Genomic DNA, 20,003 nt, shown 5'->3' on the forward strand with positions numbered 1-20,003 from the left:
TGGTCGGCAGGTGGGGGTGAGGAAAGGAGGGAGGAGGCTTTTAGAGGCAACTACAATACGAGCAGGGTTTCAAACACCGGAGAACCTGGTCCTGGCCTCTCCGAAGGGGTGATGGCATTCTGGCGTTCAGGAGCCTGGGGATAAACAAGCAGATGCAACTCCAAGCAGTCACCTTCATAGCAAGGTGTTGTAAGCCTGCTGGTAACAGGTGCTTTGCATGGCTGCACAGAGCCTGCTGGCCTGGCAGACCAGCAAATCAATCAACCATTTCAATTGTTTCACTGCTTTATTGATGTCCCTGTGCTATCACAGGGGCCATCGCCCCTCCTGCACCCAGCAGCAAAAAAGCAAGAAAGGCAGATCATGGTAGCTACTGATGACACCTGAGGGGCAAAACTGGATATATTTGACCCCAGAATATGCATGTGCAAGCCCATTAAACCCCAGGCATTTAAGAAGCAGCACCTCCCAGACTGGAGAAGCTGTAAGTACTGCTGGGCCTGGCCAGGACAGAAATGTGCCTTTAAGAGTTACTTCTGAACCTCCAACAGGGCTTGACTGCACAGCACAGCAGTGCCAGCACACCTACCACAACTCCCCAAGAAACCCAAACAAGCCTCTCACTTCTGCCTTGGGAAATCGTGGAGACAGGAACCCGTCCTCTGAAGCACAGGCTGTTTGGCACTACTGCCAGAAAAGAGAGAGTGCGCACCTACCAGAGCCTGGAGGGTACGTGACCTCCTGAAGCTCCCTGTCCTGAACCCTCCACACAAGTCAGACCTGCAGCTTTAGAGCTCAGCATCATGGAAGGTTTATTTAGAGTCAGGAAGGACACAAAACCTACAGTTATAAAAGATATTAAAACAGTCCTCTGAGCCATGCTAGCCATGCCAGGCCTGGGTGAGTCCATGGAGTTTACTCCTGCTGCACTAGAGTTTTTTTCTCTTTTCTTTTTTTCTTGGCTTTTCTCTGCATCTGCTGGTCAACTTTGCTGGTTTGCTTCTGCTGGGTCTCCTGGCTGACACTCCCCTTGGTCTTCTTTGCAGCTGGAACCTGCTCAGCTTCATTGCCTACATCACCTTTTCTTTTTCTGTTCATATTATTCTTCTTCTTCTTCTTCTTCTTCTTGTCTGCCACAGCATCTCCTCCATTAACGGCTTCCTCCCCGCTGCCCGCCACTGCCACTCCATTCTCCCTGACCCCTCTGTTCCGATTCTTGTGTTTGCCACTACTGGGCATGAGGCCTTTCTTCTGCTTGGGGGTTTCTGTTGCCAGGGGCCGCTCCTCTGGGGCTGCTGGTTCTCCATCTTCACTAGCTACTGGTGCTACCCCATTCTCCTGGATGCCTTTCTTGCGATTCTTGCGTTTCTTGGTCTCTGGCAGGAAGCCTTTCTTCTTCCGCTTAAGTGTCTCTGCTTCCTGTGCAGGCTTATTGGCTGTCTTCTCTTTCTTGGGCTTCCTGCAGAGGGAACACCAAAAATCAAGAGCAACTTAGTTTACAGCCAGGGAGCAGCATGATTCATGCTAGAGGCAGTCCATGAACAGGCAGAAGCGCAAGAAGCACAGGCATGTCGCAGGGATGAGCGTTATCCCTGGAGGTGGTCCTCAGTCTGCACAAGAGACTGGTTAAATGAACAGCAGGAGCCAGACCAGGACTCAAGAAGGTACACGGAGACTTGAGGAAGAATCCCCATTCCATAGACCAGATAATGCTGTACTTACCACCTTCCTGAGCACACCTGCCTGCAGCCCCATGAAAGGCTATTGAGACTGTCTGTCCAAGGTGACAGCCCCAGCAAGGCCTTCGCTGTGCTAACAATCCTGAGAGGTCTTCCAGCAAGAACCCCCAAGAGACCACTCCAGTCTCATCTGGAGAGCCTTTATATGCATCAAGCCAGCCACTGCTGCTGCTGTTCTCTGACAGGGTCTGTCAGCAACTTCACCACCACCCAGTCTATGTGGCTCTGCACCAGCTCAGTCCCCGCGGAGGAGTCCTGAAAAGGAACCAGTCTAATTCCACGGCCTGGCTTTCACTGTGAAGCTTTTTGGAGAGTTTTTCAAGCTGCATCTCTTCAGGGTGGAAAAACACAATCCTGACAACCTGATGTTAGCACTTGCCTCTCAGCAGCTCCTCCAGGATCCTGTGCACAAACCACTCTGGCTGTAGGTTTGTCCCATCTCACCTGCACAAAGGTCTCTGCGTGTCACAGCAAGATGGCACCAACAGTGACAGCAGGCTGCACCCCTGAGACCCAACCCCTTCCTCAGACAGCATGCACAAGCTCAGCATTTCCTACCTTAGCAACCCCACTCCTAGCTGCAGTCTCCACTAGCTCCTAAACCAAGCCCTATCCTTGTGCCAGCCCTGGCAGTACGATGCCAGGGGACCTGTGTGAGACTGGGAAAGGGCCTGGGGCTGTGTCATAGGGCTGGGTGAGGCCACTGTGGTCTGCAAGCCTGTTCAAAGCATCAGAAGGGGCCACAACAGCTTCCACCGCCTTGTATGATTCCTCCCTGCCTCTGAGCCCTCTCAATGTGAGCCACATGGAAGCATTTCCCTCAGAGCCTCTTCTGGGCTGAGATACCACAGTCCAGGCCACCCACACGCTGGGACCACAGCTCCTAGTGATGAGCAGAGCACCCAGCGTGCTGGGCATCTCACTAAATACTGCCAGCAGGAAGGGAAACAAAAGTTATGATTGCAAGCCATTGATAGAAAGGAGAAAAAGATCCTATGCCTTCCCCCCCCGGAGAGAAAGTCAAATCCAGCTGCCATTTAACACAGGAGCACTAAAGCACAAACACTGAATGCTCCCCAGCTTTCAGAGCTGCAAGGCAACCACTCCAAGCATCAGGCTGGGGATCCAGACACTAAGGAGCCCCAAAATCACTGGAGAGGACTGAAGGTCCTGGCATATACTCTCTGGTATCCAGTCACTTCCCAGAACAGCTACTCATTCCCTCCAGCCTCACATTTGCAAAATCAATCCACAGTGATGTGGAAAGAGCTTAGCGACTCATGCTAGCCTAGAAATTTCTCTGCAACTTTGGTGATGGCTCTTAAACAAGGCCACCACTTGGGACTGCTGAAAGCAGGCACTCTATCCTTGGGTGACCGGCTGCCTTACTTCTACTGGCAAGACACAAGCAGATATCAGACATGCATGACAATTCTTTCCCATCAAGGACCAATCCTAAGCATAAAAGCACCTGGAACAATGAGCCTAGCATTATTCCGAACGAGCAAAACAACAAGCATTTCAACATCACCAACCCAGGAGGTCCATTTAACTCCAACTCCAGCCTGAGCTTAGTGCCTTGATTTCCTTCCTCTTCCTGCTTCCCCACATCAACGAAGACAAGTAGGACAGGCAGTCAGTCCCCCAGGCAAGGCAAGAAGCCAGAGTGCCAAGCATACGTACGTATAATTCAGCCAGCGCATGACGTTCCAGTAGAGAGAGTCGAGACGTGCAGAATTCCCAATGCCTTCTGGCTGGTTCAGAGCTACCAGCACTTTATCCAACTCCGTCAAATTCACACACAGCTTCTGCAAGAGGCAAGTACAAACAGACAATCTGCAAAGCGAACGCAGAAAAGGCACTCACAGCAGCAGGGCACAGGCCATCCTTGGGATAAGACCATGGCAGGAATAACCAACCCTGTTCAGATTTTCCAAGCTGCTGCCGTAAGCCCCTTTGAAGACCACTTCAATTCGGGGGCATTGGTGAGCCACGGGTAGAGGGTTTGCTTGAAAACTGGGTCTCTAGTATGGTGGCGTGAGTCTAACAGCTAGAACTGTACTGGCATAAAAGGGACTGAAAGGTCCTTTGGTCCTCTTTCCCTTTCAGTCCACGGCTGGGAGCAGGGGGAAGAAGACACACGTGACTATGTACCTATCTAAAACAAACGCAGCGGCATTTTCAGTCTGGTTTCTAAAGGACACAATCGTGCCTTGTCTGGCTGCCTCTACAACTTCCGTAACCCACTGGATAATTTCAGTAAAACCAGACAGAATGGAGCGTCTCAAAGGCTATTGAGTTCCTACAAGAGCCTTGGAAATAAACTCACTCCTCCACCCACTTTCCTATTAGGTCTTCACAAAGAAACAGGCTGTGGTGTGAGCTCAGTGCTTATCAGTAGGAAACTGGGCTTCAGCAATTCTGCTGCTTGTGTTTTTTTGCCCCAGTAAATAAGACTATATTGGAGACTTATTTTGTCACCTACAGAAAATCTTCTCATGTTCAAAAGAGACATTTTCCAGTAAGGAAAACAAAGCCCCAGCACAAAGCTTCATTCCCATTCACAAAGCTTCTGAGTAAGTCTCAGGTTCTGGAAACTAAAATGTCTGGAGTTCAGTGGAGAGGACAGAGCAATCATCTGGGACAAAACGCAGCTCACCCTCCCTGTACCCCAGGCTGTATTTCTGCTGATAAGAAAGAAGATGCCACATGCATTTGTGGAACACTGCCCAAACGCTCAACAAGCTCTTGGAGATCAGCTCACAAGAGCTACGGATCACTCCTTCAGACATGAGGCCTCTTCTGTCTTCTAACCCAGCTAGGCATTCCCTCCAGGGGCACCTTCGGTAAGAAATGAGGTGGGGTGTGTCGATGGAGCAGTCACAAGGTAAAATCCAAGCTTGACATTGAAAAGAGGCCCCGGTGGTGTTCGGAAGAACAGCCATTTGCCACACATCGGGTCACACACTCACCTCCTCTGTCACAGTTTTGAGGAGAACGTTCAGCAGCTCCAAGCTCTTTGCAGCTTTCTCCTTCTCAGCCTTCAGGATACACTTGCCGACCATTTTCAAACTCTGCAAATTAAATGGAGAAACAAATGACTCTTCTCAGGATGAAGCAGAAAAGTAAGGATTGGCAGGATTAACCTGTCACCGAAATAACTCTGGAACACAAACCCACCGAACTCTGGAAGTGCTCAGGAGGGTACACGGTGGAAGCTGCTGATGTCCAGGTTAATTAAGAAACAACTGGACAAAATAAGAGCAAGCCTACCACAAAGGCACAACCCTGCCGCTCTCCCCAGTTTCTAAGCTAACGCGCAACTGGAGACATGTTGCTGCCTTGTGGAGAAAAACAGGAAAGACAATATCCACCCCAGCCCCAGAAAGGCCAGGCGGCTGCCAGACAACAGACTCACCTGAGGGACAACAGCTACTCAGCTGCAGAAGCTGGGATTTACACATAAAGCGCTAATGCAAAAATCCATTAACACTTACGCCTAGGAAATCCCAGTTGCCAGCACTGGAACAGAGCTTGTCAATCAAGCTTAAATTCACTGAAATGACTGTGAGAAAAATCTCATCTCTTTGTGTTCCCTTTATGTGCTGCAGGGTTTCTGAAACAGTGAAAGGTCTGGCTTAGAGGAAAATCACTCCAAAGATAGGTCAAACAAAAGCCAGAGTTATTTACAAGTGGAGAAGGGCAGAAAATAGCCATAAAAAAGCAGCTGGATCAAAGAGGTGGCCCAGGGGCTCAGGGGTACTGATCCTCTGCCTGCAGCTGGTCTTCACAGCCCCACGTACATGGCGGTTTTCTTCCCCGCCATAGCTGTGTGTGGACGCACACACCACAGCAAGCCCTGCAGCTTGCACGGATCACACTAACATGAGATAGGATTTGCAGGGACAAGCTTACTGTAGACAGTGGCATGCCCCATCACAGCCTGCTTCTCTAGAGGGGGCTGCACTTGTGGCCAAGCCCGCCTTCGCTTGGAGTTCGAACATGCCAACCCAGCCAACGGGCAAGGTCCGTCCCGGCTCAGCACCCTCGGTGCCTCAGGCAACACGCATGGCTGATACATCCCTGCACCAAACCGGTACCCCGCAGTGGAAGGTTCACCAGGAGATGCAATCGCTCCCATTATACCATCTATTGCTTTTGCTCCATTCAGTCTGGAAGTAATTTTAAGGACTCTGAGCAAACTATTCTCCATCTATATCAGCATAAAACTGGCAAATAAAGTAAAAATCCTTGCAGACACTGACAGTAGAAATTTATTCCCCAAAGCAAGCTCTTTCAGTAATGATGCCCACAACAGAAAAATAGTGATGCCCAGCAAGAGTGTAAGGATCACTTTTAGCAGAAAAAGTGGGGAGACAGATAACATATCTGCAGGAACAGCCGCCTTCAAGCAGGATTATTTACCATCTGTACAGGCTCCACACCCTGCCAGTATCTTTTTTAAATAACAAAGATACAGTTGTTTCCTGACCAGGATGGTCCACGAGCTCTGTATTAGAAAGCCAAGGCTTTCTGCTGGCTGGAATTCATGCCGCAACTTCATCTGACTATCAATAACTTGCTAATTACTCTCTCCTGATATAGATGCACTGCAACTCTATTCCAGAGCTGTCATTAACCTACAAGGTCATACACTTCAGCAGCTCTCTAGTCTCTCAGGTAAAACAAGAAACAAATATAGGGTGTGTGATTTAAAAAAAAAATAAAAAAATCTTCACATGTAGGATATAACACCCCATGGGCCATGCACACTCCATTTATTAGGCTTACCACAATTATTATTATTAGTAGTAATAATAATAATCATCATCAAATCAATAATGCAAACAAACCAGACTGGTTTGCATAAAAATTTTCCTTGCAATTTGCAGAACAAGATATTGTCAGGCCAACAGTCATTACTTGTGGTTAAAGTAGCCTTCAGAGAGGCTATTAAATTCAGATCCCTATTTTGCTAAGTTGTGTACAGGTTCACAGTGAGAGAAAACCAATATGGATCGTCAGCTCTTCAGGGCAAGAGGAATCAGGGCAGTACTGTGAGAAGGAGCTACAGTGAAGACAACTGTCATTTCATCTTTTTAATATACAAACATTTTGGAATTAAGAAGGTGTTAAAAATAAATTGCATTTTCTCTTCACTGTAGATGGGTGATGTAGATGACTGCAGTTAAATCACACTGGCTTGACTCTGTCTGTTCTTGCTGCCACTCCTACTTCCCAGAATTGCCCTGATGCTTTGAAGGGTTTGAAACAAATCCTACTAAGTCAACAGAAAAGTCATACAGCTCTGAACAACACCTGAGGGGCTGATTTTCAGAAGTCTGCAAGCAGTTTTCAGGTGCTTGGGAAATTGGAACACACATTTAGTTTGGGATGCCCAACCAAAGTCATGCAGACCTGCAGAACAAAAAGGGTGGCTTGCCCAGCTGGAGATGGAAGATATCACAGGTCTAGCGACATCAATGCTGTAAGACTAAGCATCTTTATTAAAAGCAGTGTTTTGCATAAGTCTGGAAACACAAGCACAGTTCCACCAGCCTAAATAGCCAGAAGCAATCCCGTACAATTTAGGTGCTCTGCAAACAAACAGGTCCCTGCTGAAACGGATCACTTTTGAACAGCTCTCAAAGATGAGGAAGGAACAAGGAAGAGGGTGGGAGTGGGTGGAGAGGCCAAAGGAGCAGCAAAGCAGCAGCAGCTAATGAATTCCTACAGAATGCACAATTTTCTTTAGTCCAGAAGCAGAATGGATTGGCTAAAGCCAATCCAGCCAGGAAGCGGGATTCAGATAAAGTCTTACGATTTCTCAATACATCGTTTCCCTTTCCCTTCTGCTACAAAGGATGTAAAAGAAATTTACTCCAAAGAGCACAAAAACACCAGCACCTCTGTATGTGGTATGGTTGAGACAGTCAAGCCTCCCTAAAGACTTAAATCCCATTCCTGCTCCGCTCAGTGTCACGTATCCTGATCTCATCGCCGCTGCCTCAGAGTGCCTCCCCATCACGCATTACATGGCATCTTCTGTCACGCACGCACTGCTTCGCTCTCGTCCTCCCATGGCAGGGAGCGTACTCAGCGGAGTCTTTGCTTCCGTGGGATTTGTGTTAGCGTGCGACATCAGTACAAACAAGCTGCACTCTGGTTATGTAAAAACAAGCTGACTTTAGACTGGGGGTACTGGCAAGCCTCGGGGAACTGGTTGCAAGGAATGAAATCCCAAATCTCTTCAATGGGAACTGGGCCCAAACCTCAAAAGCAGCTTTCTGAAGTATCTGTCGTAACTTCTTGCTACATAAGGTACCGACCATTGCCTGCTCCCTCGCGCAGCTGTCTGAAAGAAGAAATGAGCACTGCCACCCCAGTTGCGCAGGTCAACCCTTTTACAGGCCTACTGTGATTTCATTTAGGAAATGTATAAAACACAATCATAAAATTAAAGCAAAAGCTATTATGTAACAGATGGCAAACATGTTTTAAAAAGAAAAGTAGCATCTCAGTCATCTGCAGCACCCTTAAGAGAGCCTCCAACACCAATTAGATCACAAAAGGTTGGCAAGTACCTCCATTCTACATAGCAAGACTGAGGCACAAAGCAGGGGCTCTGTTTCCAGTAACGCTACAGGTCAGCGGTGGAGGGTTATGCAAAATCCCAGAAGAACCTGTCTAACCACCTGTTCTGTGATTCTGTGCCATGTGCTGTTTGCACCAACTCTCCCTTCCCCTGCCCTCTGAAAGCATTACCAACCTGAGAGTCACATAACCCAACCACTCAATACTAAAAGCAGAGAGACCACGTGGCTTATATTCAACAGCCACACTTGCATCACTTGCTGATTATGTTGTTTTTCTCCCACTTTCTGCTTTTCTTCCTCTATTCCTCCAGTAACAGCCAGTCCCACTTCACAGGGAATCTCAGTTCCAGTTACTGCAGCTCAGTAATACCTGTAACAGTTAATCATGCCTGTACATCCCAGCTGTCAGCAGAATTGGGCAGGTCATTTTCCAAAAGGAAAAAATATGGAGGCAGTTTTCACAGCTGGAACTCCCATCTCATCTCTAGCCAATACAGCAATACAGTCCCTGCCTCACCCGTCATGGATTCAGCTGACAGAGATGGTTTTGTCTTGTTATGTCAAACATACTGCTTCCAAAAGCCTCTGGCTGTTTCTGGTGGATGACTCTCCTGGATCCCAAGTTCTCTGCTTCTAGACTTCTACAAAGAACAGCACACCCCCGGCACCTTATCAGTCAGGGTTTTTTCTTATATTCCTAATTCCTGCATCACACATGAAGGTATCCCAACTACTGCAGGATCCAACCCTCATTCCACCTCTCATTGCACTTCGCAGCATTTCTTCATCTTCACAAAGTATAAAACCAGTTTGTTAGAGCACAGGAGGTAAATACCTGCAGTCACTCAGGCATACAAGTAGGACAGAGGGCTGGCAGCTAGAAAGAGGTGTTAACCACACAGCTCCATGCCTCGGTTTCCCTGGTAGGATTTTAGCCTAAGCCCAAGACTCCCCTGAAACCTGCAATACAGCAAAAAGTGGTGCATGTGCATCTAGAGCCAAAGTCAGCATCCCAGCCACTGCCCAGCTCTTCTGGCAAGGGAGATGGCAGTATGCTGTTAGATGGAGCCAGGCGATGTTTCTGGAAGCCTCCACATTCACACCTGCCTGCAATCTCAGCCTGTCTGCACTTCTTCCCCTTTCACAGGTACCACAGTGGGGGACAGACTTAACCCAGATTTACAAGACCCAGTATCTCAAGAGTGCAGACAAGTGTTCTGCTACCAAGAGACGAGCACATTTCCTAGCTGGAAGTTTAAACACCATTTCATATTTATGCATTCCCAGCACGTCCTTCAGCCTACTTCATTGTTCAAAACAAACAGCCCTTCCCCTCCGTGGGATCAGCCTGACAGATCCATCACTGCTCCATGAGCTGGAGAAGCCCGGCCAACCTGCATTCTTTCCGCAAGCTGCGCTATCTCCATCATTCCCCCTCCTCCCCCGTAACAGACCTGATGCTGATGGATAAATGTGCAGATTCACGGCTGAATACAGTGCCAAGTGCCTTCTGCAAAACACATACCTCCACCCACCCTGCACCACCTTACACCCCCTGGCACAGCCCAAGGTTGCTAAGGTAAACTCTCTTCTCCGGCAGTAAATAGTTCAGCAAAATTTCCACTCTACTGAACGTCCACAGGCACGACGAGAAAGTGCTTAAGAGGTCTGAACTCGGTGTGCTGACCGCTTTCATACTGCCTGCGAAAGCTAAAGCTTTGCCCTAGCTCCACGCTGCATGCAGGATCCCAGGGCAAAGACACAACCTGGCATTTTGCTGCTGTTGTGGCTCAGGTCCCTGTGGTGGAGTCACACCCAGAGGGGCCCCAGCAAGTGGGTTTGGGGCCCTGTGAGAGCCTGCCCATTCCCTGAGCCAACGCAGTTTTCCCATGTCCACATACAGGTAAGCCGAGAGGTCTGGGAGGGGCACAGCTTTCCTCTGCTATTTAGAGGCTAATAACAAACTGACAACCAAATGAAGTATTTTAGTATTCTGTATGCTCATAGCTCCTGTTATTATCTGATGTAAGCACCCTCACCTCACCTGTAATTACTCTCACATTTCTCCTGAGAGGTAAGAGGTAAGCCAGCATCATTCCCTCCATTTCGAAGAGGCTCCGAGAGGCCAAGTAACATGACTGAGTCACACAGACCAAGACAGTGCCAGGAATCAACTCTGAGCTTCCCAAAACCCAGACAAGCCAACCCCAAATACTTCCTTTCATGACAATACTCACTACACAACAGAAGAAACCAAGCTAGAACTTCCGGCTAAATCACGGAAGACAAAGAAGCCAGATCCACTTCCAGCTCCATGTACACAAGGTACACAAGGTACACAAGGTACACAAGGTACACAAGGTACACAAGGTACACAAGGTACACAAGGTACACAAGGAGAGGTTCTCACACCACCCACCTGAAAAGCACGGCAGCTGCTGCCGAGAGCACCGAAAGGAGGGGAAAAAAGCACTGACTGTCCCTCCTCCCTCCGCTCTCTCTCACTAGATTTCTGAAGACTGAAAGTATAAACGTTCAAAACTTTCCTTGCATCTCTAGCAGAAAAAAAAGTCATCAAGAAATGCTCACAAAGGGAAGGGAACCACCGAGTCTCTGCTTGTCTCTGACCAAGAGAGAGAGGGAAGGTAGGGGACTAAGCAGACCCACATGCTGAAGGCTTTAACTAAAGGGCATTTGTTTCAATGTTTATTTTGGCTGTTATTAGAGGGAGGAGCCCAAAATCCAGAAGCCATTCTCACAGAAAATGTCAATGCTTTCCCAAGTTTCAAAATCTGATTTTTTTTTCCATAGACCATATGAAAATGCAGCAGGGAAAAACCATACAGGACAGCTGAGGGAACAGAGGAGAATGAATTCTCCACAGAGACATCCAGTACTCTGAAAGCACGTCAAAGATATCAGTTCAATCACTAGTGGCCTCATTTTACAAGCTAAGAGGCTGAGAAAGGGCAATGAATTAAGATTTTATAAAGACGGACAGATAAAAGTTCAGGCAATCTTCGAGAAAAAAATTGAAGAATGGCTTTTTTTGAGATTTGATGAAGTCACTGTTAATAATTTATCTCCCTACAAATTAAGACACTGATAATCAAATGTGACGCCCTTCAGAAAGGAAGGGCACTGGAAGGCTGTATCCCTCTCTGAGCAGCTCCAGCTAGTTATTTTAAATCCCTAGCTGAACAACACAATAGCAACAAAACCCTCTAATGCCATATAATAGAAGCCTTCAGAGAGCATACAGTAACTTTCAAGCGATATGAGCTTGGAAAAGAGGTGTTGGTTATCTATCCCATCCCCTGCACAGGCCACGTCATCCCGTCTGTCTACATTCATGCCTTTCTAGGGAAACACGGTTGCCTGCCCGGTCCAAGCCCACCACCTACGTGGAAGGAGGCATCACATGCGTCTCATTTGGATGATGTGTGTATTTATCTGGAAGTCTCCAATACTGGTGACCTGGAGTGCTTTGGTCTTACACTGAACTCCGGTATCAGATTCTGTGAGCATTTGTACATTCCAGGCTGCCTTGATCCCATTTTGGTTTCAAACAGCCAACCTGAACACTCTCTGCTCTGCCCGTCCCTCATGACATTGACAAACCAAGCAAAGGGAAAAAAATAGTGGTAAAGTTGGGCCCTTCCTATGAGGTACTTACTGCAGAAGACAGACAAAGGAAACCCTCAGGAAACTGCAGTGTATAAGCCAGAGAAAGCAGTTTTAACAACAGTTTTCTGAGGGCTGCTTTGTTTTGAAGTTGCTCAGACATAAAAATATACATTTGTCGGAATATGCCTCAAAATCCTTTCTCACTTCCCTCCGATTTTCACATTGTAACTGGGAGTTTCAGCATGAGTTGGGAGATACACAAAGCACCTCAGTTCAGGAGGGCAAGCCAGCCCCTGGGAAAGGGATGACATAAAAAGGTAATGAAACTATGTATTCCGATCCTGGCCTTCCTACCCCAAATCTGTCAGTGATTTCCTAAAAAAACTGGCACAGCTTCAAGATCACTCTAAAGCCAAGACCACAATTTTGTAACCAAAGACCAAACTGAGAGGTGCTTGACAGAGCCAGAACGCAGCAACGCCCCAGTTCCCTGCATGAGATGGGGAAGCTGAGCCTCTCAGGTTCTGCCATGAGCCTCGCTGCGTGACTCCGGGCAGTCTGGACTCACAACCGCCAGTATCCTCCTTAGATAACATCGGGACAGAGGCTGCTGTCCAACACAATGGGATGTTCTCAGGTCAAGTTAAGAAACAGATTGCCCATGCAGAAGGAAGGTGTCTAGGATGTCTCAGAAGACCCAGCTTTGACTCTTGGCTCAGCTCCCAGCCAAGCATGTCATCTGTAAAACAGGGTGAATGACTTTAGTAAACTAAATACATTAGCTCTTTGGTTTCTGCAAAATACCTTCTTCATTACATCAACAACTCACTGGTTTGAATTTCCTTTGTAAAGTGATTTGAGACCTACCGATAAAAGAACAAAGCTCTGGAAGAGGAAGAACTCTTCGTCAGATGCTCTAGCATCTCAGGTGAGCTCTGTCATTTACAACATGAAGCAACTCTATTTCTTTATATTGTAAACACAACTGAGTTGTCTAGACTGGCAACATTAGAATAAACTTGAACAACCATAGCAAGGTTCTGCTTTGTTTAAAGTATCTAGGACCAAGGAGGCTAAAACTAATCTCCACTTCCCTAGCTTTGCTTGCTGTCCAATAAAATACAGCTCACAGGGCAGCCCCATAGCTTGTGGACAAGGCTTTCTGCCCAGGTGACCCAGCAGAACAAGCCAAGAGCACCAACAGCAAGCAGAGCTCTCACAAGAACAAGTCAACTCCAAAGTACCCACTAGGATATCGAGACTTCCCTCGCTGACACTGAGGAGATGGCAAATATGAATCCTTCATGACTGTGATATATGTTTTATAAGCGTGCTTAAAAATTTTGAGAACAAATAAGGTCAAGTTAGCTTATGTAAGCACAAGAGCCATTGCCTCGCAGCAGCTGGAGCTGCTATTTCAGGAAGCTGTCTCTTCATTTAAAGTTCCTGGCCATTGATTCTCCCTCATCTGCCTCTTAGTTTTACAAGCATAATTCAATGATATCCAAGACTGCAGTTTTCTCACATTGCTTCTTCCCCAGTTCCAGCACATATCACTGCCTAAAACCATCCCAGGCTCCCTGCTCCTCACCAAGTGATCTGCAGGTACGCAGCGCAACCACTGAGGCAAGACAGGATGAGAAAGCAGACACCAGGGGATAGCATCCTATCCTCTCTTACGGCCTTACACCTGCAACGGCAATCCTGCGCTTCAGGAGCTACCAGCCCCATAGCTGCAAATCTGACCAAGGACACAGAGAGCATAGCAAAGCCTTCAGATGACAGCTTCCTTGTGAACAGTACCACTGCTGGAATTACAAGTGCATATCAGCATAGTCAGTTAAAGAGTTGGCCCTCCCACATTATACCAGACTTCTCCCTTGGTCAAAGAAAGGTATAAAATTCTGCATTATCCTTTTTTCCTCTTCAAACAGCTATTTGTGAGGGATGGTGGCAGGAATGGCCAATGAGAGCAAATGCAGACCTTTCAACTAGAGGTAGGGCAACAAGACCTAATCATTTTTCAAAGCATCATCAACTACTGCTTTCTGTCGAGGTGAGAGTCAAGGTCCCTCATGGGCAAGCACTCACATGCCAACATCTACCTACTTACATACTCACTTCCAAAATCATGGCTGACCTGGAATGGCCCACCAAAAGAGGTCTCAGATGAAAAGGGACAAGACTGAGCTGCAGGAGAAACTCTCTGTTCTGCAAATGCCTTCCCTACCCTCTAGCTAAGCAGAGGCATGTGTGGAGATCAAGGACAGAAAGGGCTATTGTTTAGCCCAAGCTTTTGCCTAACAGAGTCCAAGCAAACTCACCCCATAATTTCAACATCAAGCCCATAACTTCCACCCAACCTGCAGCTTCTCTTTCAGTCAAGCAAACAATCTCCACCTGGCAATTCAGAGCTCGTAAACTCTTCAGCAAGTTATTTTAGTGGTGTCTTAATGTCTTTGACAAACACATACTTTCTACAGATTCTAAATTTGCTCAGTTTCCAGCCTCTGATTTCTGCTACAAGGCATATTTTACTCTCTCCAAAAGAGATCAGTCATGATATGAGTATTGTTCTACTACACCATAAATCCAGTGCATATTTTTACAGCTATTACTCAGACAAGTGAGCATTTCTGTGCCACCAGAAATACACAGAATACCTTTTGCAGCTTTAGAAAGTTTCACAGCGCAAGTGTCAGCCTTTGGCTATGAATTAGATCTGTTATAAAGTCCTTGATCCCTCTTAATTACAGCAACATTTAAAGCCATGCAGCTGCCCCAGCTCCAAGGAGCCACACCAGCACTGTGCTAGTGCAAGGCAGGAGCAGGAAGAAGGGAACTAAACCCAATACGTGTATGTCCACCAACAGAGCACTCTGTAGAAATGTTACGTCAGGGCTTTTCCAGGCCAAAAAACCAGCTAGCACCTATATGGCACTGCCAGCCAATAGTGTGGGAGGCCTCCTGCCTGGAGGGTATACTTTGGCCAGCCCAAACAAACTGACAGTATTTCCCAGGAATTTTTCTTTAAACACAGATGACCACCAAAATGAGAGGCACCGAGGAAGCTTTGGTAGCAAAGCCCATTAAAATACTGGATGGGTTGCAAGTTGCTAAACTTTCCCTGACAAGAACAACATAAAGGCATTGTAAATGTTTGTGGTTTCCCAGTGAATCACTGAGTCCTGCAGGTATTCAGCTGCTAGAGAGAAACATGGAGTCGACTGGGTTGGAAGGAGTGGCACGTTTTATGTAGCTGCAAAATAAAATCATACCTAACTCCACCCCTCGGATTCCTCATGTAACCATTAAATAAAAGCTATTTAATGAAACCCAGGATTACCTGCTTCCTCAAGAATTATAAACAGCACCTCTGAATTCCTTGATGCAAACTTGCTTAGATTTTGTCTCTCCTTGACAAAAGAAAACAGAGCTAATCATTCTGTTCAATTACAGTAAATTACAGAACGGCCTAAATTACCATGTAACCAGCATTTAAAGAAGTAAGTAAAGAATGAAAGCTACACTTAGAAAGAGGTCAATACTACAGTTACGTAGGAACACCAAGGTTGGAATCTCCCTTGTCATCAAGTTTCATCACCACATCATAACATTAATTTGGCTGGTTCCCCCCACGTCAATCCACAAGACTATAATTGAATGGCAGTTGCCTCTTCAGTCTCCTGTCCCACAGATCACCTCCTACATAATAGCTGCACCCAAAAACCATCTTCAGGTACAATCTGCACTCGCCACCGAATCAGGAGCCCTGCAACTTCTGTCACCGTACAAATTTCTGCACAACAATTCCTGTACAAATTATTTCCCAATGTATTTTAAGGTTTCCCTGACCCATAATATTAGCAAGGGAGTCTGGTCCAGAAGGCCTGCAACGCACCAGGGGTCAGAAGACTAGTGCACCTCAGCTCTGTCTCTTTGGCCCTGAAGTTCATTCAAATACAGAACTATCATGACATTTTCTGAAATTAAGTAAACATTCACAATACCTTTCAATTCAAAACTTGTATTTTAAAAGCACCTTAAATTGACCTGTATTCCCTAAAATTCAAGCTCTGCCTCCTGGATCCATACACAGGCACCGCTGAGCTGTACCAGGCACGTTTTCTGCACTCTGTGAAAACACATCTAAATAGCGGTGTTACAAGAATGCTGTAATCCTGGCGGACACTACTCAGACCTGGTGCAAGCAGGCACAACCCCTCTAAGATCAGTTAAGCTGAGCACAGCCACAGTCTCCAGCTCTGAGAACAAGCACCACGCCAGTAAAAGCAGCACCCATTAGGCGCTATCTACACATTTAACATGTTGAAGCTTGTTACCTCTGTCACTTGGCTGATGCTTTCTCTGATCAATTCCTCCCACTCCTCCTCTGTCATGAAGGGCTTCAGTTCACGAAGTAGCAGAACCTTCTGGAGAAGCAAACAGGCCTGGGCCTGAAAGAGAAAGGGGAGAGGAGACGTGAAACTCCACACTCTCTAGGGAAGGTGTTAGCAATGCAAATACCTCGCTGAAGTGAACAGCTAAGCACGGCACCCAGGGAGTGCCATGTTACAGATGCTGCGTATCCTCACCAACATGTACATTGCTCCATTAAAAAACATTCTCTAAACCCTAAGAGAGTCACTCCTCAGGAAACAGGGTGGTGGGTTTTGGTTGAATGCACATACTTAAAAGAGAAGGTCAAAGGAGAGGGGGAGATCATGCCCCTTCTAGATTGATGCATTAATATCCAAAATATGCTTTAGTAGCTGCTCTGAGTACATCACTTCCAGTCTCCAATAGTCTTCAGGCAGCCCTTTGTGTGACTGTACGCTTTACCATGCCCTGATGAATGCAGTAGGCACAAACAAAAATAAAAGCTGGCAGGTTAGCAAATGCCTCATTTCAAAGGAACCCTTGATGGAAACTGCTGTTCAGAGCAGCACTCAGCCTTGCCCTGGAGTCAAACTTGCTCATTAAGTCTCTACGTTAACACAGCAATGAAAAGAGTGGCCACTAGAAAACCAACAGTAATCTGCAATCTTCTTACAAGTCCTTTTCTGTTCCAGAACTCCTACTTTAAGGCTTTCTTAGGTACAAGAAAACCACAGCAATAGACAAAAGCAAATTACAGAAATGCACAGAATATACTAATGAGGATTAGTGCAAATAGTTTAGAGGATTTAAAGGGAAAATTTTTGTAGCAGCATGGAATTAGCAAGCGTATTCTACCCACATATAAAGAAAAAAAAATCTTGCCTCTAGCTGCCATCACACAGACCAAAACTGAATGCAGGTGTAAATACCAAAAATCATTGGGAATTACATCAAGAGTTAATCTCATCCAGAGAAAGCAAGGGCTGCTATTTGTTAACCGCAGGTCGCAGCTGAACCCACCCTACAGAAAACAACTGAGCAGAGTTTGTAAAGCTCTATCAAAGACACCATGGAGATCAAAAGTCTAAGAGGCCTCAAGAAAAAAATGCAGCCTGGTGATACCCAGCCTGGCTTCCAGATACCCATTGCATCCAAAGGAAGCAGGAGGCTAAAAAAAACTGGTCGTATGGTACCCACATTTCTACTGGGGCATTTTTAGGGAACTATTTACTGAAGAATTCAAAGTGAGGGAAGAGAAGAAATCGCTGGGTCTCCTGAGAGCAATAAGACCATCCAAAGCTGTAGGCAGTTGAACAGAACACCTAACAAGCTCAAGGAGGTCTGTGTTTCCTATACAACATACTCCAGGCTTCTAGGGCGGACAGGACACTGAACACAGGTCCCCCACAGGATAATTTCAGCACTCGCATTTGTGTTAGACCAGAGTAATGTCACACATCTGTGTAAGCTTACCTCCAGTTTGCACCAGTATGGCCAATGAAGAGAATTATCCAAACAGCAAGCTTTCACTCACAAACAGAAATCCTGTTCTTTACTTGAGGGAGAGAATGTGGCAGGGAACCAACACGACTCCATTAAAAGATTTATGTTGATTTAATGAGAGAGCGCACCCTAATGCCATATTTGAGGCAGGCAAGCTTACATATTCCTTGTAATTATGAGGAGGCTGTGTCTTACAGAACAAATTATGGCATGTCTGCATGCATGTACCAAATGTAGTGGAAAGTCACTTCAGTGCAATTACACAGAGAACATGACCCTCGGAGTAGATGAAAGACCATAATTCATTCTGAAAGGCTCAGGCAGGGTCATAAACCTCAAGGCACCGTCTCTTCTTTGACAATTACAAAAGCGCTCATACTGCAAGTGGGTGCAAAGCACAGAGAAGGGTCCTGTTACGCCATCCTGATAGTACCTCAGGAGGCAAACAGAGGACCAGAGGCAACAGTGATCAGGGCCCGCTCAGGAGTCGTACCAGCCAGCAGTGAGTGGGAGCGCTGCAAGTCAATGAGGAAAAGAAATCAAAGCCATCCGAAAGGACAAGGAGCTCTGGTGACCTGAGACTCAAACACCGGACTGACAGAACAGACACTGAACAGGATCTAGTCCTCAGTAAGCACTAAGCTTGAAAATAATTTTAAAAGAGAGGAAATAACCCACTGAACATTCCCTTCTGCGTATCATAAATGAGGAAGTCAAAACACCCGGTCATCTGAGAATCCTGGCTGGTGCTATCGCTCTTTAGTAATTTTGCCACACTCAGTTTTCACGCTTCCAGTCCATGTACTAGATTTGAGCAAAGAGAAAATATGTTCCGAGCTTCACATAATTAAAACATTGCTATTGCTGTACTCAACACAATCCTGTGTTTCCTCATTGTTTTTTAACCCAATGATAATTTAGTACTAAGCATGAATGACTTTTCTCATGTTAAAGAATAAAAAGAAAATGAAATATTTACTTGCTGGTTGAAATAAAATTTGGCTTAAGAACATCTCAGAGAGCAAACGTGACACTAATAGTTACAAGGTCCTCAGTGCCCAGTACCATGCTATGCTGTAGTTTAAGGTTATCATATTCATCACAGAGTCGGTGACTCTTCTAGTCCTAAAGGTAGTTATTAACATGTAGCTCTCGTATAGCCTATTTTTCCAGAGCAAACTGCACAGTTGAACAGCTAAAGTTAAACCACAGGGAGAAGAACTGGCATCAGCGGAGTCAGGCAGAAAAATCAGGGGCAGAACAAAAACCGAAACCCAGTTCTTCAATCCCAGTCCAAGGGTAAACCCAGTAAGAAACAGCACTTCCCACTCCTCCAGCTGATGCCATCCCACCTCAGCAAGTTCAAGCCAAAACAGGAGGGGCGGCAAGTCTTTTCTTTAGAAAGAGGTGCAACCATCACACCATCTACCAGCATGTGAAAAAGGATCCTGGATGTCATCAGAAGATTGCTTAACAAGTAAATGTACACGGAGAAAACAATCTAGCAACCAGGACCGCAAAGCTGCCACATCACTTTGCAAAGGAACAGTCCTCAGCAATGGCTTTTCAGCAGCAAGTTGCTGCCAGGGCTCAGAAATGTCAAACCACCAGCTGGAAAGGCATGAAACAGGTCCCTGTAGAACAGTCCCTGGCAGGATTTGCAAAAAGGATTTCAAACACTCAAAGAGGAATCACTTTCATGACCTCCAGGAGCTTCACCAGGTAACATATACTTTACCACCTAATTTAAGAGGGGCTAAGAGTATGAGTGCTTTGCAAAAATAAGGAAAGATCCAAAGTGAGGCAGATCTCTAGGAACCGCTTCCTTGACAACACAAAGAAGCTGCTCTCTCTTTGCAGTTCACTTTCTTTGTTTTATCTTCTCAGATAAACGGACACAACGCAGCTGAAAGTAGACACGCTGGAGGTGTGAACATCTATGCCTTTAGAAGCGAATGTTCATCTCCCCCTCACACCTGCTCTAGAGGGCTAGTCAGAGTTTCCAGATACCACAAGCCATCTTACTTGCCCACCTTGACACATCACACTAGCCTGATTTTTGGGAGCCCAGACACTCAATGTTTTTTATGAAAACAGCCTCAAAAAAAAAAAAAAAAAAAAAAAAGAGGCTGCTCAGAGGATTTTTCAATCCACCTCC

The 20,003-nt window shown here is 46.3% G+C and overlaps 1 protein-coding gene across 1 annotated transcript in view; it reads right to left on the reverse strand.

Moving 5' to 3' along the window:
- Nucleotides 1–795: 795 nt before the first annotated feature.
- Nucleotides 796–20,003, reverse strand: part of MYBBP1A (MYB binding protein 1a) — a 60,443-nt gene continuing 41,235 nt past the window's right edge. Inside the window, exons 24-27 of the mRNA XM_064467715.1 lie at nucleotides 16,306–16,419; nucleotides 4,712–4,813; nucleotides 3,423–3,547; nucleotides 796–1,459 (exon numbers count right to left, since the gene is read on the reverse strand). Coding sequence (XP_064323785.1) covers nucleotides 916–1,459; nucleotides 3,423–3,547; nucleotides 4,712–4,813; nucleotides 16,306–16,419 — 885 coding nt within the window. The 3' untranslated portion in view covers nucleotides 796–915. The remainder of the gene's footprint in view (nucleotides 1,460–3,422; nucleotides 3,548–4,711; nucleotides 4,814–16,305; nucleotides 16,420–20,003) is intronic.

This window comes from Phalacrocorax carbo, chromosome 17, assembly GCF_963921805.1.
Source record: "Phalacrocorax carbo chromosome 17, bPhaCar2.1, whole genome shotgun sequence".
Taxonomy (NCBI): domain Eukaryota; kingdom Metazoa; phylum Chordata; class Aves; order Suliformes; family Phalacrocoracidae; genus Phalacrocorax; species Phalacrocorax carbo.